This window comes from Ambystoma mexicanum, chromosome 5p, assembly GCF_040938575.1.
Source record: "Ambystoma mexicanum isolate Mex_15411 chromosome 5p, UKY_AmexF1_1, whole genome shotgun sequence".
NCBI lineage: Eukaryota > Metazoa > Chordata > Amphibia > Caudata > Ambystomatidae > Ambystoma > Ambystoma mexicanum.
The window spans coordinates 852,029,431-852,042,166 of record NC_090930.1 but is presented as its reverse complement, the minus strand read 5'-3'; the positions used below and the strand labels follow the sequence as shown (position 1 = coordinate 852,042,166).

The following is a 12,736-nucleotide window of genomic DNA, read 5'->3' as shown; positions in this document are numbered from 1 at the left end:
TTGTGTGATTTAGTAACAGCCTGGCAAAGATCCTAAGAAAGGAGGAAGAAATACCTGCTGGTGGAACAATATAAAAGGTAGCAAAACCCCTAAGAAAGGGGAGCAAGACGACCCATTGTAGAGGATTGTTATCTAAAGCATGGGGAGAGGAAGTTGCTGGTTGGAGTCGAGAAACGGGCAAAGCACTAGCTCCTGGAAACTGTATTTTAGAATAGGTAACCAGGGGACTATCGGGATTCTCAGAGTCAGACCCCCTAAACAACTTTGACATTTGGTGTCTTGACACTTTATTAAGGCACCTTATTATTTGTAGAGTGAGGACCCTAAAACGGGGGTCTGCAAGGTGCGACTGTACAGATTATTTGGACTATAACTCTCATGATCCCTCACCTTTCTATGCTGTCTAGAGTTGATGGGAGTTGTAGTCCAAAACATGTGAAGAGCCAAAGGTTGCAGGTCCTTGCCCTAGAAGGCGCTACATAAGTAAACCACACCCATCCTGCTCTGTCCAACCTTAGTGTTGAACCATACTGATGACTACTGTATGTTGTTAATCTCTTCGTCCCATTGACTTTGTTGATAATAATGACATGTATCCTAATTTGGCAATCATGTGCAGTAATACAAACAAATTAAAATAATGCATATTTTCTTTTTCTTTCTAAACATATAGGATGATGACAGTGAAGAAGAACCTAAGCTGAAGTATGAGAGGCTATCTAATGGAGTAACTGATATTCTGCAAAAAGATGCTGCAAGCTGTATGACTGTGCATGAAAAGGTATGCCATTGCTTTTTTCATTCCCTTTTTAATGGTTGTATCTGGGGTGTGTGGCTGTAGCCAATAAGGATGTGCCAGCCAGTGTGGCTGGTACTGTCCAGTAATGTTAAAAGGGCTAACTGGTGAATGATGTTGTGTTGCTTTAATTCCCTACATGTAGAAGTTATTTCCCTCTAGATATGTGACAATACCACAGAAAATAACATGGTGTCTATATTGTCATGAACTTCTCCCTGGTGTCTCACCATCCGCTCTAGTATCGGAGATGGGATAATGTGAAATGTGCTGTAATGCTAAACTATGTTCTGCTCGGCATCCAATGCTGTGCTACTTTCCCTAAACGGGTATGCTATGTTCATTATGCTATGCCATGGTAGGTTTGCAGTGCTTCACTATGCGATTTTGGTTGGTTAAACTATGTTATGCTTTGCATGTGTTGAAGCTAACCGCATTTTATTTGAGCATGATGCATGTAGGTAGATGAGGCATGACCAGTAGAGAGCTACAACTGTGATATAAGATAATGCAACTTCCGGAACCATGTTTAGGGACAAGGGACGATTGGCCGGCATACAAATGAGTGCTCGCAAGGCCGTGCAATGTTACGGCAGGCTCTGTCTGGGGCGCAGGTACGCCCAGTTCCCATCTTAGTGCCGTCATTGAAAGTGGTCTCACGTTGTCTGAGAATCGGAACAAGAGTCACAAGGGCACTAGGTGCCTGATCAGGCTTTATTATGTATAACAGAAAAGGTTGGTTAGAGGCGATTTTAGTAGCACACGGGTAGGCCAAGTGGATTTGTTTTTTGTATAACTTTATTTCAGCAAACCCATCTAAGTTAACCAATCTCACAATGCAGCAACAAAACAGAAATGATGCATCAATTCATTATCATTAAAAAGAAAAAGCAGAATAAAATTATAAATGAGGCTAAAAGTTGTTTTTTTCAGGGCATCATCAATTTAAAACTACAATTAGCATTGCAGGTATATCGTATTTTACACTTCTAGTTGTAATGCGGTACGTTCTGGTTTATTTATTTCATAGACAAGTACTGAGAGGAGCCAGGAATGAGACACGGACACAGAGGACTCATTGCGTTTTCCATGAACTTTTATTAAATAATAAAGGGGTTGGAAAATGCCTCACTGTCCCTAAACTAGGAGGTATCTCCCTACCTTAAACTAATGGCCTGTCCTGCGTCAAGATTTCCAAAGCAAAAAATGTCCTGTGTCTGAAATCATATCCTAGCCCTCACACTCTAAAGGTAAGTCTTAGGTACTTAGGGTAATGTCTCTGGCTTGAACAGTGAGCACATATTCAAGTTCAACTAAATGGTATAAATCCAACAAAAGTTCCAAATGGATAATGTTAATCGTTGCAGGGAATGACTCCCTTCTCCAGGTTTCTCTCCACCAAAATAGTTCAAAAGAATAACCAAGTTCTTTGTAGCCCAAGAGGATAGCTTCCCTCCTCTTGGTGTTGCAATTTACTCCAGGGGAAATTGCTCCCTTCCCAAGGTCCTTTTCCCATTCAAGGTCATTCAAAAATCCTAAGGGCATGAATCTCCCCTGGGATTGTGTGACTCGCAAAACTGGTTTACTCTCCTGCCAGGCTCTCTCGTATAGTTCCTTGATACAATTTGGGTGCGGGGTCGCAGACACACAAAATACCTGGCATACTCTCCTGCTCAGTTCCTTTCCACATTCACTGCAGTTCGATTTACACACTTGGCTTTGCCTGGTATACTCTCCTGCCAGGACTTTCTTTAGCCTACAATGTCCCTTTGGCTTCTCTTCTTGGTCTTCCACAAGTTTGTATTGTGGGCCCCTGACCCCAGTCCCACTGCCTAGGGCTTCCGATGCCTTGCCAGACAGTGCTTCGGTGTCCCAGCCCTTTCCCTGGGCTCACCGGTTGCTTTCTTGCCCTCTCTGTGTCCCGACTCCGAATCAGGTGCTTCTCCAGCTCTCTCTGGCCCTGCAGGCACCTCCCGGCAGGCGTCCGGTTCTCAGTCAGCATTCCAGCTCCTTCTGCTGTCAGAAAGCACCACTTGCTTCCTTTCACTTCACAGAGCTTCACTGTGCTTGTCGCTCTCTGCGCTCCCTGCTCTCTCCGCCTTACCAATACATCTCCTGCGCTGCCACAAGCTGATGTACTCCCGGTCTCTCTGCTCAGCTGTCCGCACCGCAGCTGGGTAAGAAGATGACTAACTCAATACTTCTCTTCCCGGCATGGTTTTAAACGGTGTCAGGCCAATCTGATTCTTCCAGCTACTAGACTGCTGGTATTGGTGCTCTTTGGGAGTAATCATCATTGCTCCTTGCCTCTTCCTCTCCGTTGTTGTCGCTTTGTTTATCTGATTTTGAGGATTATTATTGGTAGTCTTGTTAAGCAGCTGAAGGGGATGATGACCATATGCCATTAGGAACGGAGGGAATATCCCTAAAAGGGAAAGGGGATACCATGTCTCAATTGATGTTATGTCATCCCTGCAAGGGTTGCCTCCCCTATGTGGTCCTCCCTCAAACAACCACTCTCAGGGTCAGGATCAGGTAGCGACTGCCGTCCCGTGGCCACATGTGGAGAGGCTATCTCGGGTAAAGGAGTGATGACATCATCGGATTCATCACAGTGCCAGAAAGTTAAATATTGCAAATATATTTCATTTGTTGTTTCAACCAGGCGTACTGCATCTTTGACGTTCCTTACATTATGGTAGATAAACAGAGGTCTCAAAAGCTGTTTTCTTAGGCTTCTATACAGAGGGAAAATACAAATAAAGTGATAAATCTTTTCCTACCCACGTTTACAGTATGTTGCCTGAAGGAACGTTCCTCCATCCATCGTGCCTTGTGGTTTAGTAACCGTAAAATTCCTAATCCTAATTTAACCTGTAGTGATTTTACAGTTTTAGGACACAGTGCATCTAAATATTTCTCAAAACCAACGTCAGAATTTCCTTTAAGATAGTGTCACTAATTTCTTATTTGTATTAGATTTCCAGATGTCTTCTATTGTGAATGCATCATGAAGCAAGGCACAGACAACAGATTCAAAGTTAAAAATAAAATGGTTTATTAACTCAAATGTCAGGATGGTTGAAGGCCAAACTTGCCATATGTTAAGGTGGGATTTGCCTACCTGAACGAAACTAAGGAAAGTGTGAGCCAGAAAGTTTGATTTAAAAGTCTGTTTGTGTCCAAAACCTATCCTTGCCCTCACAACTAAAGCAAAACAATGTATAGGGATCACAATAGTAAAAGAAATGGTGATCACAACAAAGTTCTCAGCTTCTTCCAGCTCCTAGCTTCCTTTTCAGTGTCCCTTTCGCAAGTTCAAGAAAGTTCCACAAAAATACAGTTCCACAAATCCTCAGGGTTCCCTTCCGCAAGTTCAAGGCAACACAGTTACAGAGAAAGAGTATTGAGGGCTCTGTCCTCAAGACAGTATTAAAATTAATCAAGTCTCAGTCTTTCAATGTTCAAAAGCAACTCCAAATCAACTTAATACTCTTTCTGGATAGGCTTAACAATTCAATCTCTTGCCTCTTACTTTGCTTTAAAACCGGCAATATCTTATTGCCTCTGACTTTGCTTTCAAACCGGCAATACTTGCACTTCTTATTCATTTGTCATCTGATCGTAACTTTGCCCATAAAGGCTTCATTCATTTCAGTATTCAATATTTGTAAGCATTTACTTTGCTGCTTAATTTTCACCCAACCCCCGGCTCCGGGTTAATTTCTGTATTCATATGGTGTTTTGTTCGGCATTTGCCTTGCTTCCCCACGGCCCCCAGGAGCGCCTGCTTCGAGTGACTCTTTCCCTGTACTCATCGGTCTTTGGCGTTCCCTTCGTGCAGCTGCTCTGTACGGTTTCAGCTCTGCCCTCTGCCTTTCCTTTAACTGTGAGCCCCGCTCGCACTTCTGAGGCTCTTCTGCGGACGCTGGCAGCAACTTTGTTTCCTTCTCTTCGTCCGCAGCTCCGGCTGCGGATCTCCGACCACGGAGGCTCTCACACCTGTGGCTTCCTTACTGTCAGCTTGCTCCTGGGCTCCACAGTTCCTTGGGACCATCTGCCGGCGTCATGCTTTTCTGCAGGCCCCACCACGGCTGCCTCCTCGCAAATGGGACTCCCTGCTGGTCTAAGTGTTGCTGGCTTCCCCCTTCTTATACACCTGCAACCACTTGCAGGTGTGTGTTCCTAATTGGCATTGCCGGACTGCAATTAGAGGGACATGCCTGACCTCTTCAGTACTTTGCAGGCATCTTCCTGGTCTCAGTACTAGAGTGGTGAAATGTATAGGAGTAGTGAACACCAGTCAGTCGCCTCTTCCTCGTCCCAGTACTGTAATAGGTTGAATGAGGAAAATTGAGGGGAGCTGTTTTACAGTAGCCCATAAAGGCCGTTAAGGGTTTGGTTGGTTCTCACAAGGGAAATGGGGATACCATGTTTCGCCTCTGGGTATTTTTGTCCCAATTCCCAAGGACCCTCCACCCAGGTGATCCTCCCTCGCTTCTCCACTCCCAGAGTCAGGATCCAAAAGCGATGTCCTTTCCCTGGCCACCTGAGAAGAGGATCCAGGGGGAGTAGGAGTGAGCATACCCTCAGGTTTGTCAAACTATATACCATTTGATTCAGTTCTATCCTCAGCTCGGTTTTATATTGATAACCAAGCTCATCCGGGTGGCCCGAGAGCAATGGTATGTTCAGCTTCTGGGCATTTTTTTCAATTAAGAGAACCACCGAAGTTTAATTGACACTGTTTGGTTTAGACATCCTGCAGTCCATCGATACATATTTATATGAAGTGCAGATACGTTACATAATTTCAGCCAGTAAGGTAGGAGCTTTTGTTTTTTTCAGCATATAATCAATGCCTTAACAGCCCAATTGTGATTTCATTGGTGTATTTGGAACACTATTTAGTAGGCACAGGAGCCGTTTGAGAATTCTATTTTCTTCTTTTACTAATGAGCTAGTGTTTACACGACCCCACAATTCAGCACCGAATGGACTGCCAAGATAGCCTGCATCTTGTAGACCTTCATTGCATGGGAAATAGTGGTTGGAAATGTTTGTGAATAACATACTTCTCCTGGCCAGTTAGTTACGCACTTTTCAGTTTGGTTCTGCCAATTTAGTGTATTATTCATTCTCACTTCTAGATAGTCCAAGGCCACTGCCTTATCTAACACTGGTCGGCCTATGGAGAATCTATATTTGCAACACTTCCTCGTTTTATTTGGACAAAAGATCATGATTTTGGTTTTCGAGATATTGATCTATAATTATGTTTCCTTGCGTCTACTTGCAAAGACATTTATGGGTCTTTGTTACTAGTGCTGTGTTATCGGCAAAGAGGATCCCCCACCCTTGTTGTTTCCTAATATTGGGGCATTGGCTTCCATGCAATTAAGGAGTACAGTATGGTAATTATTAAATACCGAAAACAGCACAGGGACCATCACACACCCCTACTTGTTGTCGTTGACAATATTAAGTGGTTTGGTACAGGCTCCATCACACCAATGACGAAGTTGTCCGAATATAGTCTGCAAATTACCTGTATTAACTCATGGTGGACATTCCGATCCACCACTACTGCCCAAATCCGGTGCTTGAGCACAGAGTCAAAGGCTATCTGCAGATCAATATAAGCGTGTTCAAGATGAACTCTACTCAGAGTAACATATTTCAATATCAACATTAACTGACTACAGGTCTGGTCTATTGTTGAAATAGATTGCATATATCCAGCCTGTGCTGGGGAATAGGGCGTTGTGTTCCTCAGACCACTTCTCAAGTCTGGATGTTGCAATTCTAGCTTAGATAGGGAGTCCAGGAGTGATATGGGTCGATAATTTGTTGGTTCACTATGATCACCCTTTTTATAAATTGGGATAATGTCCAATTGCCAGTTCCATGGAACTACTTTTGCTGCATTCATTCATATCCATGGCTCATTCATAAAAACATCTGTTGGTAAATGGCCAGGGGCTTCATTGTGTTTTTGCTGGTTTGGTGCTACCTCTACCTCAATCATACTAAATACTGTGCTTTCAGATGGGTTTTGCCATGCAGCACTAGCTAGTTGATTACAACCCCCAACGGCAGGATTTGGTGACTCGATATCCCCATTGGGGTGTATGGCCACATCTCATCGTGGGAGGTCCGTTTCAGGTTCCTCTTTACCAGGAGACGGTCACCATGAGCGCCTCTCTAGAGGGATGGAGAGCCCACACCGTACAATTGCTCATTAGAGGCTTCTGGCAACCGGAGGAGAAGGACTTCCACATCAATGTCCTGGAACTTCGGGCCGTATTCTGGACCCTCAAGTCTTTTCTCCTGCCATTGAAGGGCACGCTGGTGAGGATCTTCACGAACACCACCACCACCACCACCACCAAGTTATGCATGCAGAAACAGGGGGGGAACACGCTCACCGGCGCTTTCCAAGGAGACCCAGAACCTGTGGCAATGGGCTGTTAGTCAAAGCATGTTCCTCGTCTCGTTCCACCTAGCGGAAGTCAAGAACACCACCGTGGACCCGCTCAGCAGGGAACTTCGTTCTTGCCACGAGTGGGAACTTCACCAGTACCAGGTGGATTTTCTGTTCGGCATATGGGGTCAGCCCCAGATCGATCTCTTTGCGACACTGCGAAAACCAAGTGCCAAAGGTTCTCCAGTCGATTCCCTCAACCAAGGAGCATGGGAGACACATTCTTGTTGGAGGGATGGTTCCTGTACGTCTTCCCTCCATTTCCACTCCGCTTATGTGTGATCAACACACTCGGACAATGCCACTGCAGGATAACACTCGTCGCTCCTGCGTGGCCGAGGCAAATCTGGTATCCCGGCCTACTACATCTGTCAGTGGCCCCGTCCATCCGGCTGCTGCTGTCCCCAGACTTTCTCACCAGAGAAGGGGGACGATTCTGTATCACGACCCGGAGTCTCTGAACCTGAGAGCATGGCTACTGCAGCCCTAGAGGTTGGAGGTTATGCTTTACCCGCAGAATGTAAGGACATCCTGGTCTGGGCCAGAGCCTTGTCAACGTTGAAGTGCTATGGACATAAATGGAAACGCTGCTCCCTTTGGTGCCGGACTCAAAAGATTACCCTTCTGCATGCCACGGCTCCGCAACTTGTCCTATACTTGCTTTCGTTGGCCAAAGCAGGACTGGCTCACGCCTCTATCAATGTGCATCTCACCGTCATATCCTGGTACAGCAGGTGCCAGGGTAGACCTTCACTCTCGTCTCACAGGCTCGTCAAGGAGTACCTCAAGGGATTCTTCAGGAATTTCCCACCGGCCCCCGCCCCAGTTTGGGAGCTCAATGTTGTGCTAACTAACCTCAGGGAGCACTCTTCGAACCTATGCATCAGGCCTGCTCAAGTTTCTCTCATGGAAGACAGCTGTTCTCGTGGCTATCACCTTGGCCAAGCGGGTCGGGGAGATTCAGACCCTGTCTTGCAAGCAGCCTTACTGGTTTTTCCACTCTTCAACCAACGGTGGTACTGCGTATACACCCAAACTGTATGCCAAAGGTACCGTTGGAATTCCTTCTCAACAAACCTTTGGTGTTACCTGTCGTCTTTCCGAATCAGTTGTCGCCAGCAGAAAGGGCTTTGCATTCGCTGGACGTTGCTCGTGCCTTGAAGTTCTACGTGGCACGAGCAAAGAATTTTCGGACGACTTCTCAGTTATTTGTCAACTTTGGACCTGTAAATCAAGGAAAGCCCTTGTTGACGGCTTCCATCTCCAGGTGGCTCTCCGGCTGCATCATGCACTGTCATCGACTGGCTAGCAGGCCGCTGCCAGGCCAGCTGAGAGCCCACTCCACCAGAGCTATCGCAGCAACAACAGTGTTTCTCTCTGGTGTGCCCCTGCTCGACATCTGCAGGACTGCTACGTGGCAGTCCATGCACACCTTCACAAGGTTCTACTGCGCCGACAGGGATTCCAGGGAGTAGTCCTGAGTCGGCCACGCGGTGCAACGCAACCTGTTTGTTTGAGGTGAGTCTGTTCCAGAGTTCAGTATTTATTGATTCTGTTGAGCCTGGCCACTTCCCGTGGTTGGTTGTGTATAGGTACTGCTGTGCAATCGTTATTCATGAGCATGTGAATACATGCCAAACCCCATGCTGGAGAAGGTTTAAGTTACGTGGATGTAACTATTGTTCTGCAGCATGGGTCGGGCATGGATTCACATGCGAACCTTCCTGCCTTCCCCTCTGTGGCTCTTCTTGATTCATACTGCCACTTTATGTGCTTTCCAAATCTGAAGATGTCCCCCAGGGTGGAGCTTTAGGGAGAGTACTGTCAGTGGATGGGGACAGTATGACCCAGATGTCAGTGATTGGTTCAGAGGAGAAAGAGTTTTGAAATGAAAGTGAAACAGTTTTTTCTTTTACTGAGGATTCCCAGTCGTACGACTGGGAATATTCATGAGCATGTGAATCCATGCCAGACCCATGCTGGAGAACAATAGTTACAGGTAAGTAACTTAAACCATCCTGAAGAGAGTTCCCCAGAGGGGACTGCCCAAGGTCAAGCTACTGATACCCTAACCATCAACCAGATGCAATCAGAACTATCCACTAACTCGCACCTTTTCTGTAAAATGCAGATCAAAGGTTTTTCACGCCTAGTCAAGTTCAGGGACAGCGTGACTTATTGGCTCTCAAGTGACCCTGATATCTCGAGAAATATTTGACACACTGACCCAAGGAAGATCACTCTATTACCCTCAAACTCCTTCTTGGGGTAATACATAATCTTGATGGAAAGGAGATCCCAGTAGATAAATATCAAAATAGGGAAGTAGCGACTCACCCGTCCGGTGGTAGTGGTGGCTTCTCGGAGCACACCCATTTTACACAGAAACTATTACTTAGAAGGCTTTTGCCTTTGAGTGGGTGAACTAACTAACCGCCCGAACAAATTTAAAAGGAGTGCCAAATTTGTGAAACATCCAGGCCGAGTGGAGATTAATTTCCAGAATACCCAAGTCCCAGGCATCACTGATATATGTAAAGGAATAGGATGACGGTGAATTGGAAGACCACCGAGCCTTACATCAAAGCTTCCTCCGAATATTGAGTTGTTTTTCACTCTGCAGGGAAATTCGCTGAAATCCTGTCCACGGTGGACCTCCAGTGAATGTCGAGGTGAACGGGTGGACAACTCTGGAGATAAACAGTAGCTCAGTTGCTATCCAAAGGAAAGGACCACTCCTATTTTTTTTCTATGCAACCTCTGTTGGAACGGCTACTGATTTCAAACACTCTTCCATGTACTAAATCAACCCTATCATTTGTCCTCTTCCTGAAGATTGCAAAAACAATACTTATGCTAGCAGACCAGAAACATGGGGAATATTTTGGTGTACTCCCTGTACTTTATGGGATGGAGGATGTTACCTATGATATGCTGGAAGATGTGCTATTATTCAGAGTCACTAGTAACTTGCTGCAAAGTAAACCCACCCAGGTAGAGGACATAAGCAAAGACCTCTCAACTCAATTAGAAGATATCTCAGAAATTGCCATCCCAGAAATATTGGCAGGCTTCCTTCAGGTGGAAGAGCAGAAATAAAAGTGGAGACCGGCATTTCTCAATTTTCCCAAAATTGTTCTATGTCGTTTCTTATGATTGTGGACATACATCCCTTCATCATACATTACCTACAGACCCCAATATAGTGTAAATATTTTTCAAACATTACCAGTTGCCTCTATCGTCCATGGAATCGTCCAAGGACATGATCAAAAACCTGTACCCTGTGGGATTATTCGACTAATCCACAGTACCTTTAACACCCCAGTATTAGGAATATTGAAACGCACTGGACAATGGGGACTATGTGCAGACAAAAGGGAATTGAACAAGAAGGTATACATGTCATGCTGACCTCCCCCTTATATTGATTGGGGTCTTGCAAAGATCCAATGTTCTAAAGTATTTTCTGCCCTTGATTTGATGAACGCATATTGGACACCAATATAAGTTTGCCTTTACGTTTTGGGGGCAGCAATTCGCATGAATCCTACCCCCTTTGAGAATATTAACCGCAGGAATGAGTTCTACATATTCCTACATAAAGCTATGCAAGATCTTGTAGAAAGAGAGGATGTGGCCTATGTAGATCACCTATTAATCAAAAGTAAAACTGTGAATGTACCCCTGGTGGTGATACTTGTATGTAGACCCAAATAAGAAATACAATACAAATGCGAAACTCTCTCTTCAAAAAGCACAGTGGTTCAGAACTGAAGTAAACTTTCTAAGCCATGAAGCGACATCCGAGGGCCTTGATCCCCAGGAAACATTTGAGGCTCTATTGACTTTTAAGAACCACGCAAATCTACATCAATACGAACGCTTGCAGAATTGACCAACCACCGTCTTAATTCATAGAGAATTACGCAGCATCATTCAGCCCTTGTTACATTTATTGATTACAGGTCTGAAGTAGAAGCGGGAGGAACTCTCAAACAGAGGCTGTGAAACAGCTGAAAGGTATTTCCCAATGACTCTAAATCAAGGATTACTTCCTGGATTCTTTAAATGCAGGGTTACCCACTAGAAATTGGATATGATCAAAATAGATTCCAGTGGCACCAGGATTACCCGATCTAATGACCATGTCCATAACTGTTTAGAAGATGAAGAATTAAAAACAACCAATAATATGGAGGCATATCTAGCTTCTCTCCACAAGCACCTATCCGGGAATGCCCATTATTTATGTGGATGGATGTTTTTATCATATTAATGAAAATGACTAGAAGGAATGAGTGGCTGGTATTAGAAATGCTTGTGTGAAGAGCATCCCTGAACCCTTAGCCATCTATCCTGGTCCCCAGAGTAGTCCGGTGGCAGAATTAATGGCCATATATGTAGTTGACACCTTAAAAAAAGGGTGCAGCTCTAAACTGCCTGCACTTCTCGAGCTTCAATAACATAAAAACAAGAAATGTGTGCAGACAGACTACTTAAGCAAAAATCCCTGATGACCAGTTGTTGCTGCATCATGGGCATGATTTGATATTATTCTACGAAATTAGTTAAGTACCACCCACTGATGGGTTTCTAACCAAAAGACCAGCTCAGATTTTGAACGTTTTCTGGAATTTTGTTAAAATTCAAAGATCTTTCTTTCCCTGACAGCCTTGCTCAGTTAAGAAGGCTCCTGGATCTTGTAGATGGTTATAGAAGATGTAGTCCTGTCGCTACTAAACTTCAACTTAAAAGATGACTCTTCTGATTTTGCACTTGAAAAACATTGGATGTGCTTGCCTAAACCATTATCCGTAGTATTTAAAAGGTAAAACCACAGTTCTTCTTTTTCTGGGAGAGTATGTTCTATATTCCCTTCTTCAATACTGGTGTGGACTGTTTCGATTATAAACCACTCAAGGGCTTCATGACTATGACCTTCATTAATAAAATCACCTCTCTTGAGTTTGGAGCAATGTTCTCACGCCCGTTTAGTGACTTCATGAAGTCATGTCAGCAGATGGACGTGAACATGGCTATTTTATAATGTACGTGGCTTGTTTAGTTGAGCAGTTGGTAAAATCCGATGAATAACATGTGATATTACTTCATACAAGACTTTCATTGGTTGCATGTTTTTAGAGTTGGTGTTATGTCCACAGGGCTAATGGCCACATATTGGCATTGACCCCCATGCAGTGGTTATGGATTGTTGTCTTATCATCTGGAAATGTTCTAACCGATTTTTTGGGATATTTGTTCCTCTCGTGAATGAAAAGAGGCTTTGATATCGGCTTACCCTCTGTTTGGATAAGATGCCAACATTTCTTAATGGACTGTTTGATGAGCTTAATAAATTCGGAAAAGGTTGTCTCACACAACCATTTTCTCGGAGTGCTTTCATGTCTTCTTCAGCAGGAAGTCCCAATTACTATAGCGTGTACGATGATGAG

The 12,736-nt window shown here is 44.5% G+C and overlaps 1 protein-coding gene across 2 annotated transcripts in view; it reads left to right on the top strand.

The window, feature by feature from the left end:
- The window catches only part of VPS41 (VPS41 subunit of HOPS complex), a 1,668,740-nt gene that overhangs the window by 294,528 nt on the left and 1,361,476 nt on the right, over positions 1-12,736 (top strand). For both annotated transcript variants that reach the window (XM_069613279.1, XM_069613280.1), the window contains one exon: positions 674-781. In XM_069613279.1, the coding sequence (XP_069469380.1) occupies positions 674-781 (108 nt within the window). The remainder of the gene's footprint in view (positions 1-673; positions 782-12,736) is intronic.